A 15,833-nucleotide genomic window follows, 5' to 3' on the forward strand; every position below is an offset into this window, starting at 1 on the left:
AAATCAAGCAAGAAGTTGAGAAACTCTTAGCCTCTGGTTTCATCAGGCCGATCAAGCACCCTACTTGGTTGGCAAATATTGTTCTTGCGAAGAAAAATAATGGTCAGATACGAGTTTGTGTTGACGTCAGGGATTTAAATAGAGCATGTCCAAAAGATGAATTCCCGTTGCCAAACATGGATGTCCTCATAGATTCAACCTTGGGCCATGGGATGCTATCATTCATGGATGGTTTCAGCGGCTATAACCAAATTAAAATGGCCGCCAGGGATGCTGAAAAGACGGCTTTTCGTACACCGTATGGAAATTTTTACTATACAGTCATGCCATTTGGCTTGAAGAACACTGGCGCTACCTATAAAAGGGCAATGACGGCAGTGTTCCATGACATGATGGGAAAAGAAGTGGAGGATTACGCTGACGATTTGGTGGTGAAATCTAAGACTAGAAGTGAGCACTAGGGTACCTTGAGAAAAGTACTACAAAGATGCAGGGAATATAAGCTGAAGATGAATAAAAAAAAATGTGATTGACAAGCGATACGAGATGCCTATTTAACGGCAGCCTCAGCCTCCATTTCGCGGCAAAAGGAAATTCTCTATTTAACAAGCGATACGAGATGCCTAAATATTCAAACGATTGACATGGATTTCGAAATGAGCCAACACGCTTATTCACCACGCGATATGCGTAGACCCAAGCTACGTTTGGGGCTTATACGGCGGGATGTGGTGTGGAAGGTAACGGATCGTGCGAGGCCCATTGTTATGATAAGGCCCGTCGGTAATTTTGGACTTGGGAACCAAAATTCATGCCTCGAGGGCCAATATCTTAACATGGGCTAATAGAGAGATAAAAGCAAGCCCAACAAGACTTAGAGCCCACTAGAGCCATTCCCTACCCAAGGTCCACTACACTAAAACCCGTAGCCCAAAAAGACATTGGAGTCGTCTTCCCCAAATCAGGAACGTTGTTCCATCAGGTTGTTGCTGGGATTACTACTCCATCCTTTTCTGGTAAGAACCCCAAGTCTATACAAAAGCTTCCTAACTCTCATCCTCCGAAATCCTGCCTCAATTTCCAATAATCCTTAGGTATTTGTGATCATAATTTACGATAGCACAAAACAAGGGATTATGATCTCTTAAAAATCACGGAAGCACGAAATCTGGGATCCCCATCGCCGTCCTATACCCGCGCCACCAGTCTTTACCCACATGGCCAAAGCAAGCCTTCATTCTTTTGATTTCATAGGGAAAACAAAAGCTGAAGGTTTTAGAATGATCCCATCAAAACTAAGAATGCCCTTTCAAAACCTCTGGTTCTTGGCGCAAATCCTCCCCGCTTATCACCGCTATAAAAGGCGAGTTCGTTGCCGTAGAAAGGCCAAGCCACAACAGTCCAGAAACAACAAGCAAGAGATCAAGCTTCAATCTCTGAACCCCTGTTCTTCCCAACCAACCTTAATCCGAAATCCAGAAATCATGTCACTGATAGAACTCTCTCTCTGCTAAACTCTCATGCATCTAGCTCCCATACCATGCCCGCCTATAAGTCCTGTTCTTATGAAGTGAAGCCTAATCGCTGCTGTTATCATCAAGACAAGTCGCTGCTGTTATCATCAAGCCAAGTCGCTGCTGTTATCATCAAGCCAAGTCGCTGCTGTTATCATCAAGCCAAGTGGTTGCTGTTACATTTAACAGGTTACAACGAAATTGTTCTTGGGTCACCCTTTGAATGATTTTAGGCCTAGTCTCGCACAACTAGGAGGGTCTTGCTGCAAAGAGTCAAAATCACAAAGTCACCCTCACAGGAAGCTATTGGGTTGGGATGATTACTCCCTCCTCCAACATAGCCAGTTTTGGTAGAAGTGGGATATTGGATTCGGTGATGCCAACAGAGCAATGCTGCTCGTGGATGGCTTTGGCGGCGCAACCTCTGACTGGGGTCGTTAGTCGTTCTTGCTTTGGTGGCGGTAAAGGTGGCATGGTTATCGGCGGCATCTCTGACGGCAATAGAGGCAGTGGAGGTGGAGTCGACGGCCGGTCTTTAGCAGCGACAGGGTTGGTGCTCCTAGGGCGAACTGGATATCTAGGTGGGGCTGTGTTCAGTTGGGTTTGGGCCTAGTGTGCTAGGGTTCCTCGATTTTAGGCCTTGGTGGTGTGGGCCTGGCCAGATGGGTTTCATAGAACTGTTAGTTCTCTAATTTTCAGGATAGGTTTGGGTTCGCATCTTTTCTTACGAAAAGATGATAGGCTTTATTTTTTTTTTTTTTTTAGAAAAGAGATCGCAAAAATCTAGTAACTCTGAGGGACATTTTATTCAAGCTTGGAGTACTCGGTTTTTGTTAGAATAAAAGTGCGTAAACTTCTTTAAAAGGTGGGTATACTAGGGGTATGCTTGGTTCCTAATCTGTGTTAGAGTAGGGTTTTAGGGTGATTTAAAGAACAATTCTTTCTATCGACCCCTTATGGGTGTTTCGTTTTTGTACTGCTTGCTGAATCTATATAATGGGCTGACCTCTTTCATAAAAAAATTTTAAAAAAAATTTAAGGAAAAATTATGGAGGTTTTAGATATTTCTGTAAAATAGGGAATCTATTGGAGTTAAAGAAGAAAAATAGGTTAAAACTTTGATTTTGACTTCTCTATAATACATAAATTATAGAGAAGCTGTTAGAGTTGCTATGAGTCACCGATAATGAGGCAATGACATAATGAATATTGAAACTTCAAGCTTCAGATTCTTTTATATTTGTGCTCAACTTGTTCCTTTCTGGTTAATTAATTTCAAATATATCTTGTCCTCATTATGTTGTTCCCGAGTGCTCTAGCTTCTATTAGAAAGTATAACAGAAGGGATAATTAATTTCATTACAAATTGGTTGCAAGATGCATGTAAATTTGTCTGCCATAGCTGATTGTTTAGTGGGACTATAGATCACAATGATAACTATACCGAAACAAATAAGGGGAATGAAATAAAGATTCCTACAGAAGTTTAATTGGAATAATCCGGACTTCCAGAGTCATCTGGCGATATGATCCCCACCCCTGCAGAAGACTCAACATACCAGAGTCGTCTCTGAATTAAAGAGTACTTTTAGGCCTGAGGCGTAATCTACGACAAAAGTCCCTTGTTGGAAAATTCAATATTGTGTCTGGGAGCACCAATAATAAGAAAATTCAACCAATAATAAGAAAATTCAACTTGAATGTAGTGCTAATCCGTATCGAGGGATCGATCATATCAAAACGCTTCATTCATCAGCTCATCCTGACTATCAAGAATAGATCAATAGATTGAAATTTAAATTTAACTCTAACTAGCGTCGGCGGAATTCGAACACATGTGTGAGGTTCTATTCCTCAAGGTTCATACCAACTTACCATCTGTGGTGATTTAGTTTTATATATTGTTTGTTATTGATTCTAGTTTGTTGGAGTACTCTCACCCTCGACTATTCAATGTAAATTAATGGATAACATCATTGAGTCATATAGTTAAATGCAATTATGCAAGCATATATTTTCCAAGCAACTCAAATAGTACGTAATGGGAAAATGACGATTGTTTCCCGCACGTTAACGTGTCTGTACTTTATTAAAGTTTAATGAAAAGGCTCTATAGTAGACTAGCTTGCTTCTTGAACAGTTGAACGGGTGGCTTAACTAGACAAGTTACAAACCACCATATATTGAACTAGTCTATCAGAAATTAAGAAGACAACTAAACGGAACTGAATCAGTTGTCGAGAACTAATATCCATCACACATTCGCACTGGTCAGTTTATGACCGAATAACATCGGGAACTAGAATTCAGAATACCGAGTAACAATATTATACATGTACAAGTACATGTATATATATAATATATATTTGCCTTTGATCATCTCAAACTAGGATGTATACACAGTAATCTTTATGCCTGTGTCCATCATTAATTTCTTGGTTGGTCAAAGTACTTTCCAGTTCGTTTCCACAAAGACTACCCATTGGAAAAATGGAAAGGAACAAGACTCTGATCTAGATGTGTAAAAGCACGCGTTACGATACCATCATCTATTTCCAATTGATTCGAGTACAGACAGCCTTCGAGGTTACTCGTTAAGCGAAAGGCGAACCTCTCAAAAGAGGAGATCGTCCTGATGGAAAAGCTGATGATGACTTGAAGGGGGTGCTCTTCGCCTCACTTTTGCCAGTGACAATCGAACACATCAACACGTACAGAACCTTTTATTTGCACAAGATACCAACAGACCCACCCATGAGAGCAATTGCACCAATAATCTAGTTGGCTAAAGAAAGTCGGAAAGAGTTTCGCTAGAAACCCCGATTCTCGAGGCATCTTGGAACTCTCTTCTAATTAAAAAATAAAATTATAATATGATCTCAGATTATGGTACACGTCATAGTTTAGATTGATTCATGAGTCACCTTCTCCTCTTGTTCCGACGTAGTTATTGTTTATGTTTTTCCTCATCTTCTCCTTTTGTTCCGATGTAGACGTAATTATTATTTCTGTTCATGAGTCACCTTCTCCTCTTGTTCCGATGTAGTTATTGTCTATGTTTTTCCTCATCTTCTCCTTTTGTTCCGATGTAGACGTAATTATTATTTCTATTCATGAGTCACCTTCTCCTCTTGTTCCGATGTAGTTATTGTCTATGTTTTTCCTCATCTTCTCTTTTTGTTCCGACGTAGACGTAATTATTGTTTCTGTTTTTCCTCACCTTCTCCTCTTGTTCCGACGTAGACGTAATTATTGTTTTTATTTTTCCTCACCTTCTCCTCATGTTCCGATGTAATTATTGTCCGTTCAATTCATATACCATATACCGGTCCATGTCTATTAGCCAAAAAACGTAAAAACATACAAGACCCTAGCAAAATACTCCTTTGCCCCCTGATTAACTCGAAGAGGCAAAAGCAAATAGGCAACAGCAGCCCTACATCACCAAATTTTACCCTCTGTAGGTAGAACAGGTCCCCCGCCTAGCTTTAGAAAAAGAAAAAAGAAAAAAAATGGACCCAATTGATAATGCAATTGCTTATTATTTTCGCAACAATTTCTGACAAGGAAATAATATTAATTAACCGTGGTTTTCTTTTTTTTTTGAAGCAGGAAGAAGAAGAAGAAGAAGATTTTGGATACCGGGAAATTAAAGCAGTCAAATCTCGCGTTAAACGATCTGTGTGTTATATATATAACCCCTTCTTTTACATTTAGCTTGCTACAAACTTAAAGGCGCGAAACCAAACTAGAATCTCGTGAGAAAGGGACCGACCAGACGTTTTTGGGGTTTAGGGTTTTTGAATTTGAGAGAGAGAAGTCGAAGAAGAAGAAGAAGAAGAAGAAGAAGGTAGAGAGAGATGGGAGGTTGTTTTTCCGATGTGAAAGGTGGCAAGCAGGCCGTGGGAGGTGGGTCCCATCATCTTCAACAACAGAGGCCCATCAACAGGGACGCTGACACAAACGACGCCGTTGAGCTCTTTAACCGCTCCCGTGGCGTTTTTCCACTCTACACTCCGCTCGAGGTAAACCTACATTTGCCGTGGACATGGAGTTTGTTCTTTTTAATTTCGGACTAGCTATCCCCAATTTTTACTGTTGCTCATTGTTAATTTTTTTTGGCATCTAAAGCCCTAAACCCTAGAACAAGATGCATGATGCTTCAATTTTTGCTTATTAATCCAGAGTCAATTGTCTCAATTTTTGTTTACTTCTAGGAAAATGAATAATATTCATATTTCTGGGCTGCTCGGTGATTCTGGGTTTATCTAGGTTGTGTAAAGGTTGAAACTTTCGAACAAGGTTGGTAGAATATAATAACAACAGATGAACAACTTTGGTTCCTGCCCAGAACCACAGAATTGGTCCAACTGTTCTTGTACTAGTATTCATAGTTTATTAGCCCCTAGAATTTTCTTACTTTTTATCAATTTATTCTTTATAATCTATAGAATGTTTTTTTTTGAAAGGATCTATAGAATGTTTTTTGAGCCAACTAAAAGGAACTTTTGATTCCGTGTGTGCGCTTTCACCTTTGTGGAAAGTAAAAGACAGCATGATTCTTGGCTGTCCTATTAATTGTTATTTTCAAAACTTGTATGGCTGAGTTCAAGATGGCATGCTGCGGGTTCAATCTGGCTAATGTTTTTCGTCAATTTGCTTAATTAAAGTCTGCATTCTGTAATAGCATGGCCTGCAAGTCTACTCGAATGTTCAATACGAAAGTTTCTACATGGTTCACTGTAGATTAAAAAAAAATTCCAACTGTTTACTATAAGATAATGGCTGTATTTGCCTTGTTAACAACCCAGTTGACAATTATTAAGTAATGTGACATCCTGTTTAAATTATACGCGATGGTGTTTTACGTGTTAAGCTGCATGTTGATTGAATACTGCACCTCGATCACCTTGTCTGAAAAATGCCTACAACAGATTCTCAGAAACTGGACATTAGCAAGATTCTGATTGTCTCATGCCAAGTTGACTTCAGAGCATAGGACAAAACCATCGATTGACCTTAAATTATTGTCCCTCACTTGGAGGTGTGACAATAGTCACAATACTGTGCTACTTATCAAGAGACGCCGTCATTTCTTGTGGATGTTGACATAAAGGTCTCCATGATATGTGTGACAATGTGGATATACCCCGGGCCATCTTCAAGATACCAAAAGGCCTTAATCCATTTTGTTTCCCTTTCTTTTTCTTTCTGCCTTTTTCATCAAATACGTTGTTTCAAATGGTATATATATCAACTTGGTAAAGGTGGTTAATGCTACTCCTAGAGGATTCACTCTGCACTACTCCAACTAGCTTGAAACAGCAATGAACCATTGAGCTGGAGAATGTAATGAAGCAGTTATGGACTATGAAATATACTACTCGATATAGTTTGCCATCTGGTGTTCTATGATTCATAAATTAAGTGCCTGAAGATTATGTAGAGTTTAAACTTTGGTATACATTTGATGGATGAGTTAAATCTAGTGTCTCTGCTTTATTAATCACTATGAGTTTTAAAGTGCATGGATGGTTCTCTTATTTGTAGTTCTCTTCATTTTTATATTTTTGTAGTTGGACTTTCTGTTTCCTTCTTTAAATGTAATTAAAGATTTCTTATCTGTGTTACAGTTATCGCTGTCAGCCACTAACTTGCTTGATCGTGATATTATGTCAAAGGTATGTTTACATATCCATATCAGCTTAAAATATAACGGTAACTGAAATATTAGCTAAAGTTTAATCAGCATTTTTCACTATCGTATTTTCTTATACCTGTCTATCATAGTAATTAAAATACTGCAAACTGTAAGAACGCAACATGACTACACGTGCAGCATGACCTGTTTATCTTGCTATTTCTTGTAAATAATTGTTATTACTATTACCCTTACAAATGGAAGGGCTATCATAGTTCTAATCAATCAAGAAAAAACCTGTTCTGTTTGATATGGTTCTATGTTATGTACTTACATGACATTTGACATGGGTACTCTGTCATGATGGGGAGTAGTTCTTTTAACATCTGTTATTTTGTTTCAGAGTGATCCTATGGTTGTGGTTTATGTGAAGAAAGGAGATGGTAAGCTAGAGGAACTAGGGAGAACTGAAGTAATACTGAATAGTTTGAATCCTGCGTGGATTGAGAAAATTACAGTTTCATATCAGTTTGAGGTTGTGCAGCCATTGATGTAAGTTTCTCACATTTCTTTTCTTAGATGCATAGCAGTTGCATCGGTTTAATAGACCTTCCTTTTTTCTTGTTTTGTGTTCAACCCAGATTCCATGTCTATGATGTCGATACAAAATATCACAATGTAAATGTAAAGGTATTACCATGTCTTCTATCAAGGCTTTCTATAAACACAATTCTTAATTTTTATGAACTACTCTGCTACCTTTTAAACTCTACAATTTTTACCATGAAGGTGTAGTAAATTGCTTTTTTTCTCAAATAAAATGAATCGGCGAGAAATATACATAATAATAATTAAGCAACCTTAGGAAGTATGCATGCATGGATGTATGTATGTATGTGGTTGGGCATAGCCTTAGGATTGCGGACAATTTTGCAAAACCTAGGAATCGTATCGAACTTAGGACTTCAGACAAGATTGAAGCAACAGATAAACAAAGCTTTCAAAGGGTCTTTGTCTCTTGCTGTAACTGGCCTTTAAATTTAGCATCATGGTGGGAAATAAAAACCATGTGCAAACTCTATTGAAGGCAGAATTCACTTGTTAATCATCTCATTGTGTTGCATTGCAGACACTGAAGTTGGAGGATCAAGAATTTCTTGGGGAAGGCAATTGCGTTCTTTCAGAGGTAAATTACCTTCAAATAAAGAGAGCTCATCGATATAGTTTATTTCACTCAGCTGGTGCAGTATGTGTAAAGATCAATATTGTTATTGTTATTATCAATTTCTACATCTTGTAAAGAAAAAATGTATTAACATCATTTGCTAATTGCTAAGATATATTTTGTTTGTGAACATGTTTTCTTCTAATTGCAGATAGTGACCAAACAAAGTCGAAGTTTAACCTTGAATCTCCATAACAGAAATGGGCGTGGAGGTTTGAGAAACTTTGGAACACTCACTGTCCATGCTGAAGAAACTATAGCTTCAAAGAGTGTTGTTGAGATAAAATTCCATTGTTCCCAATTGGAAAACAAAGACCTCTTCTCTAAAAGTGTACGTGTTATGAAACCAATCTTAATATCTTTTTACTTGATACATTTTTTTAATTATTGGGATTCTCATATTTCTTTTCAACTTCTTTACTATAGGATCCTTTCTTAAGAGTATCTAGAATTGTTGAGAGTGGAGGTTCTGTTCCAATTTGCAAGACTGAAGTGGTGGATAACAATTTAAATCCAATCTGGAAACCACTATCCCTGAGTATGCAGCAGTTTGGAAGCAAGGTAAGCTTGCCAATTCTGCTTACCTGTTAATACAGCTATTAGTTTGACAAATAAGGTAGAAAAATTCATCAAACTTATCTTTGGTGCAGGATAATCCATTAGTCATAGAGTGCTTTGATTTCAACAGCAATGGCAATCATGTTCTTATTGGGTAATTATTAAAAATATTGGTTCCACTTTTTATTTTTTTTCTTTCTCTTTTTTACACTTTTTTCTTAACTTTGTCCTTTTGAGTTTTGCCTGTACAAGAAAGACAACCAACCTTTTTGAATTGACCTCTTTGTCCTATATAGGAAACTTCAAAAATCAGTGGCAGACCTGGAGAGATTGTACAAAGAAAGAAGTGGGGTGAATTTCGTTATTCCATCTTCTCATGGTCATGAAAAGGTGTTTAGTCAAGCTTGCATTCCAATTAATATACTTGTATAATACATGTCAATTTACTCACTGTTTCTTTATAATATGGCGTTGTAGGTTTCAAAGGGTCAGTTGTTTGTGGATCAATTTAATGAGAAGCAACAGTTCAGCTTTCTCGATTATATTTCCAGTGGATTTGAGCTTAACTTCATGGTTGCGGTTGACTTTACGGGTAAGCACGTTGTGATATTTTCAAAATGTTTTATGATTTCCAATGTATTTGCATGACTTGATACTGAATTTTCTCACAGCTTCAAATGGAAACCCTCAACAACATGATTCATTGCACTACAATGATCCGTATGGCCGGTTGAATTCTTACCAGCAGGTTAGCAATTGTGGTGCTTTAATAACTAAGAGTTTTTATAATGTTTTTAGTGATTAACGAAATGTTTCTAATAACATACAACACAAGATTTGTGCCTTCATTTAATGAGATAACTTGGAGTTTTCTTCTGTGAGTAGTTGAGTGGTATGATGTACATTTGAAATCAAGTATATTATTTGCAGGCAATTACGGAAGTTGGGGAAGTCATTCAGTTTTATGATGCTGATAAACGGTTTCCTGCTTGGGGCTTTGGAGGAAGGACAGCTGGAGGGCCTGTATCGCACTGTTTTAACTTGGATGGAACTGCAACTGGCTTTGAGGTAGATTAAGAGTCTGGTTCCTCGCATATGGATTTCCACTCTGGTTTGCGAACTTATATGTTAACCAGTATTTTTGTTATCTTGGTGATTGTTTCATTTATTTAGGTCGAAGGAGTTCAAGGCATAATGACTGCTTATGCCAGAGCCCTACACAATGTTTCTCTATCAGGACCCACTTTGTTTGGCCCAGTGGTTACTAGGGCTGCAGAGATTGCTGGCAATTCTCTATTCCACAGCAACAATAAGTACTATGTGCTGCTGATCATAACGGTAAGAGATGGATGATTTTTATTTGCAAGTTTTTGTTTTATGTGATCTCTGTTATTGTAATAACATAAATGCCACCTTTTGTAGGATGGGATACTTACAGACCTGCAGGAAACAATAGATGCTTTGGTGAGGGCATCTGATCTTCCCCTCTCAATTCTAATAGTTGGAGTAGGAAGTGCAGATTTCAAACAAATGGAGGTATGGTTTTGTTTCTTTTTACGAGTCATCACTTTCTCCCTATTCTACATATGTTGGATTTTCAACATTTAGAATTTGATTTCTTTGTTCTGAATGCATGTCTGAATCTTGTATTTGGCAGATTCTCGATGCTGACAATGGACAGCAATTATCAAGTTCAACAGGCCGTGTGGCTACCAGAGACATTGTACAGTTTGTTCCTATGAGAGAAGTGCAGAGTGAGTCCCAAACATATCTATTTTTACTCTCCACAACATTCATCATGTTTGAATATGGATTGAATCTATTTATTCATAATTAAGACAAAAATTCGTTGTGGTTCTAGCAGGTGGGCGCATTTCCGCGGTTCAATCGCTTCTTGAAGAGCTGCCTGGACAGTTCTTGAGTTACATGCGCAGCAGAGACATCATGCCTCTCACTGTCCATGCAGCCCAATCATCTGCTCCACAGGACCACAACTTTAGAACAGCACAGGCACAGCATGGTGAAGTTTGTTGAAATATGTAGTCGACATTAAGCGGTGATTAGTTAGCACTTTTTGTCTCCCTTACCAGGGCAGGAATCAAGCAATTAACTGTCACCAATCTAAAATATTCTTCGTCAATATTACTAAGAATTAACATGAAGTACATATGCATTACAAAACTCCAATGTCTATTTTTATTTTCTTTCAGATCATTTCATTAATTTGTTAGTTTGATAAGTTTGCTTTAAGATCTAGTTGTCCTTGTGTGTAGCAGAAATGTAGTGCAAGCAACAAACTTGCAACAGGTACATGTTTGTCTAGAGGTGTGGGTTTGTGTTGGTTAGAAAATAAAGAAAAATAATTTTAATTTTAAACTCTTGGGATGTTCATTTGCGACCCACGCATGAAATCTCAAAAAATAGAGAAATATGAATTTTTCTTGTAAGTCATGACTAGTATTTTTGGAATCCATTTGCCAATGAAATTTCGTATTTAAAGTTTGTTGGACTATGACAAAAATTGTTGTACTATTTTATTGTTGAAATTCATCTGCCCACGAATAGTCGCCATTTAAAAAGTTTTTGCCGTTGAAATTTCTTCAATAAAAGGTTGCTCTAGTATCCAATTTTTGAAAACCTTTTGCCGTTGAAATTTCTACGCACGATACTATATCATTTTGAAAACCTTTTGCCAACAAGGGGTTCGTAGGGAATTCTACATCAAATGTCAACCAAATTTCTCTCTTTCGCGCGTCCGTGTATCCTCTTGAGGTCTAAATTACTTATATTTGAAGATAACAGTGATTGTCAAATGCAGGTTTTTTTTTTTGGTACATGTCCTATACAGTTTTATTTGGACCAAACAGCCGTGCGCTATAACCAACGACGATTGCATATTCTAAAAGGCTAAAAGCTTCAAAAATCCATGCCTGTGATCTGAGGTATTCAAAAACGGTAGGATTCATGCATGTACCCCTTTTTTGATTGTCAAAACGACGGCCTTTTCCTGGCCCTTCAACAGTTGACCACTCTCTTTTACATGTTCTGCCAGATTGTCTCGACATACAACCAAGTATTTCAATTCCTACCATTTTAATCAAGAGATTAGAGATGAATACATTCAGGCATAGGGGTGGTGTCTATAGCGATCCTTCTCCCTCGAAGAATAAGAGGAACTGTGATAGTCACGATCTGCAAAATAACAAAACTTGTCAGATAATTAGGCTCAACCGCATTTTATTTTGGGGAAAAAAAAAATAACCTTCATATGTACTATTGTAATACCTCGTGATGAGTAATGTCTTGATTTCTCTGAATGCCCCCCTGCAACCACAAAAGTTAAATGACAAAAAGGTTTTAGAGAGATGAAAATTTGAATAGACAAAGTCATGAAAGAAAGGCAAAAGACGGATATATTTTATCGAAGTGGAAGTGGTTAATGAAATATATAAAATGACCAACCTGAATCTTTTGCTCTGTCCTTAGAACGATGACCTCGGTCCTTAGTTCTATCCCTCTCAGCTTCCTCTCGATCTCCCCGATCACGATCTCGGACCTTTATTCTATCCCTGTCCCTGTCTCTCTCCCTCTCCCTATCCCTCTCCCTGTCCCTGCTTTTGCTGCGTTCAGTCTTGGATTTCATATTCAAATCTTCTCTTCCCTCTACATCAACAGGCATGCTCTTAGATTCATCATCACTTTCTTTAGAATCCTTTACATTATCAATGGCTGTTTTGCTTACACCCTTTGATCTAGAAGATTCAGGATTGACTGCTGCTGTAGGTGCATTTGAATTAGATGTATCAGCAATAGTTGGTGGGCTACTCTTAGGAACTTCCTACAGACCAACAATGAAAATAGAACTCTGTGTTAGCAATAGAATATCTAAATCAGTATATAGCAGGTTTTATTCATCCTGCAGTTGGCACTTGCTAGAAAAACAGGGCAGTAATTACAATAACATACAATATGCTGACGAGTAGACAACTGCATAGATAGGACAAAGAATAGATTAAAAACCTCCAGCTCTGAAAAAATCGTAGTACAGTGAAGGTGGGGGGACGCAAAGACAAATATTTATACCTTTGAAACTGGCTGGGACTGCGAATTCCATTTGTTGCTAGAAAATGTAAATGAATCTCCATCCTTACAGACTGGAATATACTGAGCTTTAGGAAGACTATACAGATGAGCCAGAACCCTACAAACTTCATCAATCCCTGATTTGTCAGCATCAAATGCCCTCCACCATGGGGGATTCTCAGGAAGGGGGACACGAAACCTCCGAGCAGCAGCATACACAACACCACAAGCAACAACCTCACTCTTGAATCGAACACACAAAGTTGTACGCAAACTGCTCCAAGTAAAAGTTGAGAAATAATAAGAATTAAACCAATAGCATAAGAGTTCTTGAGATTATTCTAGTGAAAAGCAGAATCAAATACCAGTCAAAACCATAAACCTTTGAAAGCTTAGAATCAAATCCATTACTAGTTGCCTAAAAACAATTCTTCTTTTTTCCTTTCATTTTCTACAATCAGCTTTATTGATCCATCTTTTTTCCTATTAGAGACCCAACGTTTGATTTTCACATGCTACACCATTCCAGTTTTCTGAATAGACATGTAACCCACATACATACTACATAAAAATTCACTCTACACAAAAGAGTTCAAAATTCTAATCACTCTAAAACAGATTGTAATATAACGATTTCCATCTTTTTAAAGTTACTACTGCATCAATAAGCATAAAATTATAAAGATTTCTTTTGTCTATACCCAGATGTCCCCAAAACCCCCTTCCCAGGTCCTGACTAAAAACTGCCTTCATCCTACCCAACAATCTTTAGGAGGCAGGAAACTGTAGCAAATAAGGGGTTTCCACCCCATACTTCTATGGTCGGCCTGCAACTTCCACTAACCCTCATTGGTAGCACATATTAGAAGAGTAGTAGACTAACATCTCCAGGTAAAACAGATAATTGTAAAGAAACAAACACCTACTTCAAATTCAAAAATTCAAAATCAAGACCAACAGAATAAAAAACGAATTTGGTTTATGATGAAAACGCACCTGTCATTTGCTAAATTCCAGGCTTCTTGCGTTAATTCTGGAGGTGATTCAAGAGTGGCAAGGTAATTCGAAATGAACTTGTGGGGATGTTCAACATGGCAGATGAAACCCATCTCTTTCAAAATATGTCTCTCTGTTCTACTCAACTCCATCTTCAAGTCTGTATATTTCTGTCAAAAACAAAACAGAAATCTTATAACCTTGACTTCTATAAGAGGACCATAGATAGATATGCTGCTTCACAATAAATCTGATGCTTCTGGCTCAAAAGGAGGATAATGGAAAGCATTGCTGTAATATGATACACATACTGAACATGAGCTACTAACCTTTGATTGTGGATCCAAATGCTCAATTGGTAAGTTCTCCCTCCTACATTCCATTCTGTGGAAAACAATAATCACCTGTCTAGCTTTCTTAGGACATTCCTCCAGCTTTGATGCAAGCCACAGACAACTAGCAGCAACTTTCTACAAGAAAACATAGCATTACTAACACATCAGGTACGATATTCAGCTTCTTATAGTGACCTGAAAACAAGTATCCTTCCTCCTAAAAACAAGAAACTACATAAGCAGCCTACTCATTATATAGCACTCTTTCATGTTCACAAACCAAAACGAAAACACTACAAGGCAAAAGGTTCAAAGAGATTTCATTCCTCTCAAACTTCGGACCATAGACAGCTATACCAGCTTATCTAAGGTACAAAAACACATCTTTCATATTCGAAACAGAAATCGCCTTAATTCTTTAAAACAGAATAGTTTGAAACAGAATACAAGCAAAGAGCCAAAACGAGCACCTCTACAAACACAAAAGTAAAATGTACCTTGACATTGAAGCGTGCAAACGATTTCTTGCAATAGAAACGGTGGAACAGAACCTGACCGGTGGCCATCACAGCCTGAGGCCTGCAATTCATCAAATTTAACAAACAAATTTTATTTTTTCGGACCGAAATATCGAATCAAACATCACTCCAGTACAATTATAAACACTGAAATTGAAAACAAAGCGAATTGAAACTTTGGAGATAGAGCACATACATTCTGAGCAGAATGCCGCTCTCTTGAATCAAATCACAGCCGTAGATTCTGAGCGTGGTCTCTGTGGCTTCATCTATGCCGTCCCTTCTCGACGGCGAGTTCTCCAGGTCCTCATCGCTCAGATAGAACGTGTCTATCGCCGTGTAAATCATCGGTGGAAACCCTAACAATCGAAATTATAAAAAAAATTCAACGAAAATTGAATCTGAAATCGAATAGAAATCAGGTTTCGAAAAATTGAAATAGAAACTAAGGGAGATTAACCAAGCTGATCCCATACCTCCTCCTTCTTTGAATCCAGAGAGAGAGTCAGTGCAGAAGTTTTCAGATTAGTCTCTTCGTTTTGTTTGAAGAGCTTCTTTTATATCTTCCGGGTCGGATCTGAATTTGGAACGACGTAAAAAGCCCAAGGTGTACATGGTTGTAAAATAACAAAAGTCGGCCCAAAACTATGTTGTGGATTTCAAGTAATTACAAAAATGTTTATTTTCAACCAAAAAAAAAAACATCTTCATAATCATGATTTCTCCTCAACACTGTGGGGACTATAAGTCTATAACAAATGATCTTATTTTGTCACTAAAATTTTACTACCCTCAAATAATGATTCTCAAACACTTCTCGAATTGACAGAATTAAAAAATTATAACTCAAATAATTTCTATAATTTTTGTAAAATCAGAAAATAATTAAATTCACAAAAATAAAAAGATAAAATTAAAAAAAATTGTTCTAGGTTTTGGTGTTCCGTCAATTAAAATAACACA

General features: G+C 37.6%; 2 protein-coding genes across 3 annotated transcripts; one reads left to right on the top strand and one right to left on the bottom strand.

The window, feature by feature from the left end:
- The first annotated feature begins 5,045 nt into the window (after positions 1 to 5,045).
- On the top strand, positions 5,046 to 11,167 carry LOC112192048 (protein BONZAI 3). 2 transcript variants are annotated; one of them, XM_024331565.2, is made up of 16 exons: positions 5,046 to 5,539; positions 7,148 to 7,195; positions 7,559 to 7,707; positions 7,797 to 7,845; positions 8,285 to 8,341; positions 8,532 to 8,711; positions 8,807 to 8,941; positions 9,031 to 9,092; positions 9,235 to 9,328; positions 9,416 to 9,530; positions 9,610 to 9,686; positions 9,869 to 10,006; positions 10,112 to 10,276; positions 10,361 to 10,474; positions 10,596 to 10,692; positions 10,800 to 11,167. In XM_024331565.2, the coding sequence occupies exons 1-16, from the start codon at positions 5,375 to 5,377 to the stop codon at positions 10,970 to 10,972; spliced, it is 1,818 nt and encodes a 605-aa protein (XP_024187333.1). In that variant the 5' UTR covers positions 5,046 to 5,374; the 3' UTR covers positions 10,973 to 11,167. The 2 variants fall into 2 exon arrangements, with proteins under 2 accessions (XP_024187333.1, XP_024187334.1); XM_024331566.2 differs by having other exon boundaries at positions 5,062 to 5,539; positions 10,803 to 11,167.
- A 709-nt stretch (positions 11,168 to 11,876) lies between these two features.
- On the bottom strand, positions 11,877 to 15,447 carry LOC112192733 (cyclin-L1-1). The gene is made up of 9 exons (XM_024332591.2): positions 15,347 to 15,447; positions 15,067 to 15,229; positions 14,850 to 14,931; positions 14,347 to 14,487; positions 14,018 to 14,187; positions 13,022 to 13,295; positions 12,401 to 12,776; positions 12,224 to 12,262; positions 11,877 to 12,130 (listed from the first exon to the last, which is right to left on the bottom strand). Exons 2-9 carry the CDS (start codon positions 15,216 to 15,218, stop codon positions 12,060 to 12,062), a joined length of 1,305 nt encoding a protein of 434 aa, XP_024188359.1. The 5' UTR covers positions 15,219 to 15,229; positions 15,347 to 15,447; the 3' UTR covers positions 11,877 to 12,059.
- Between the last annotated feature and the right edge of the window lie 386 nt (positions 15,448 to 15,833).

This window comes from Rosa chinensis, chromosome 3 (genome assembly GCF_002994745.2).
Source record: "Rosa chinensis cultivar Old Blush chromosome 3, RchiOBHm-V2, whole genome shotgun sequence".
In the NCBI taxonomy this organism is placed as follows: domain Eukaryota; kingdom Viridiplantae; phylum Streptophyta; class Magnoliopsida; order Rosales; family Rosaceae; genus Rosa; species Rosa chinensis.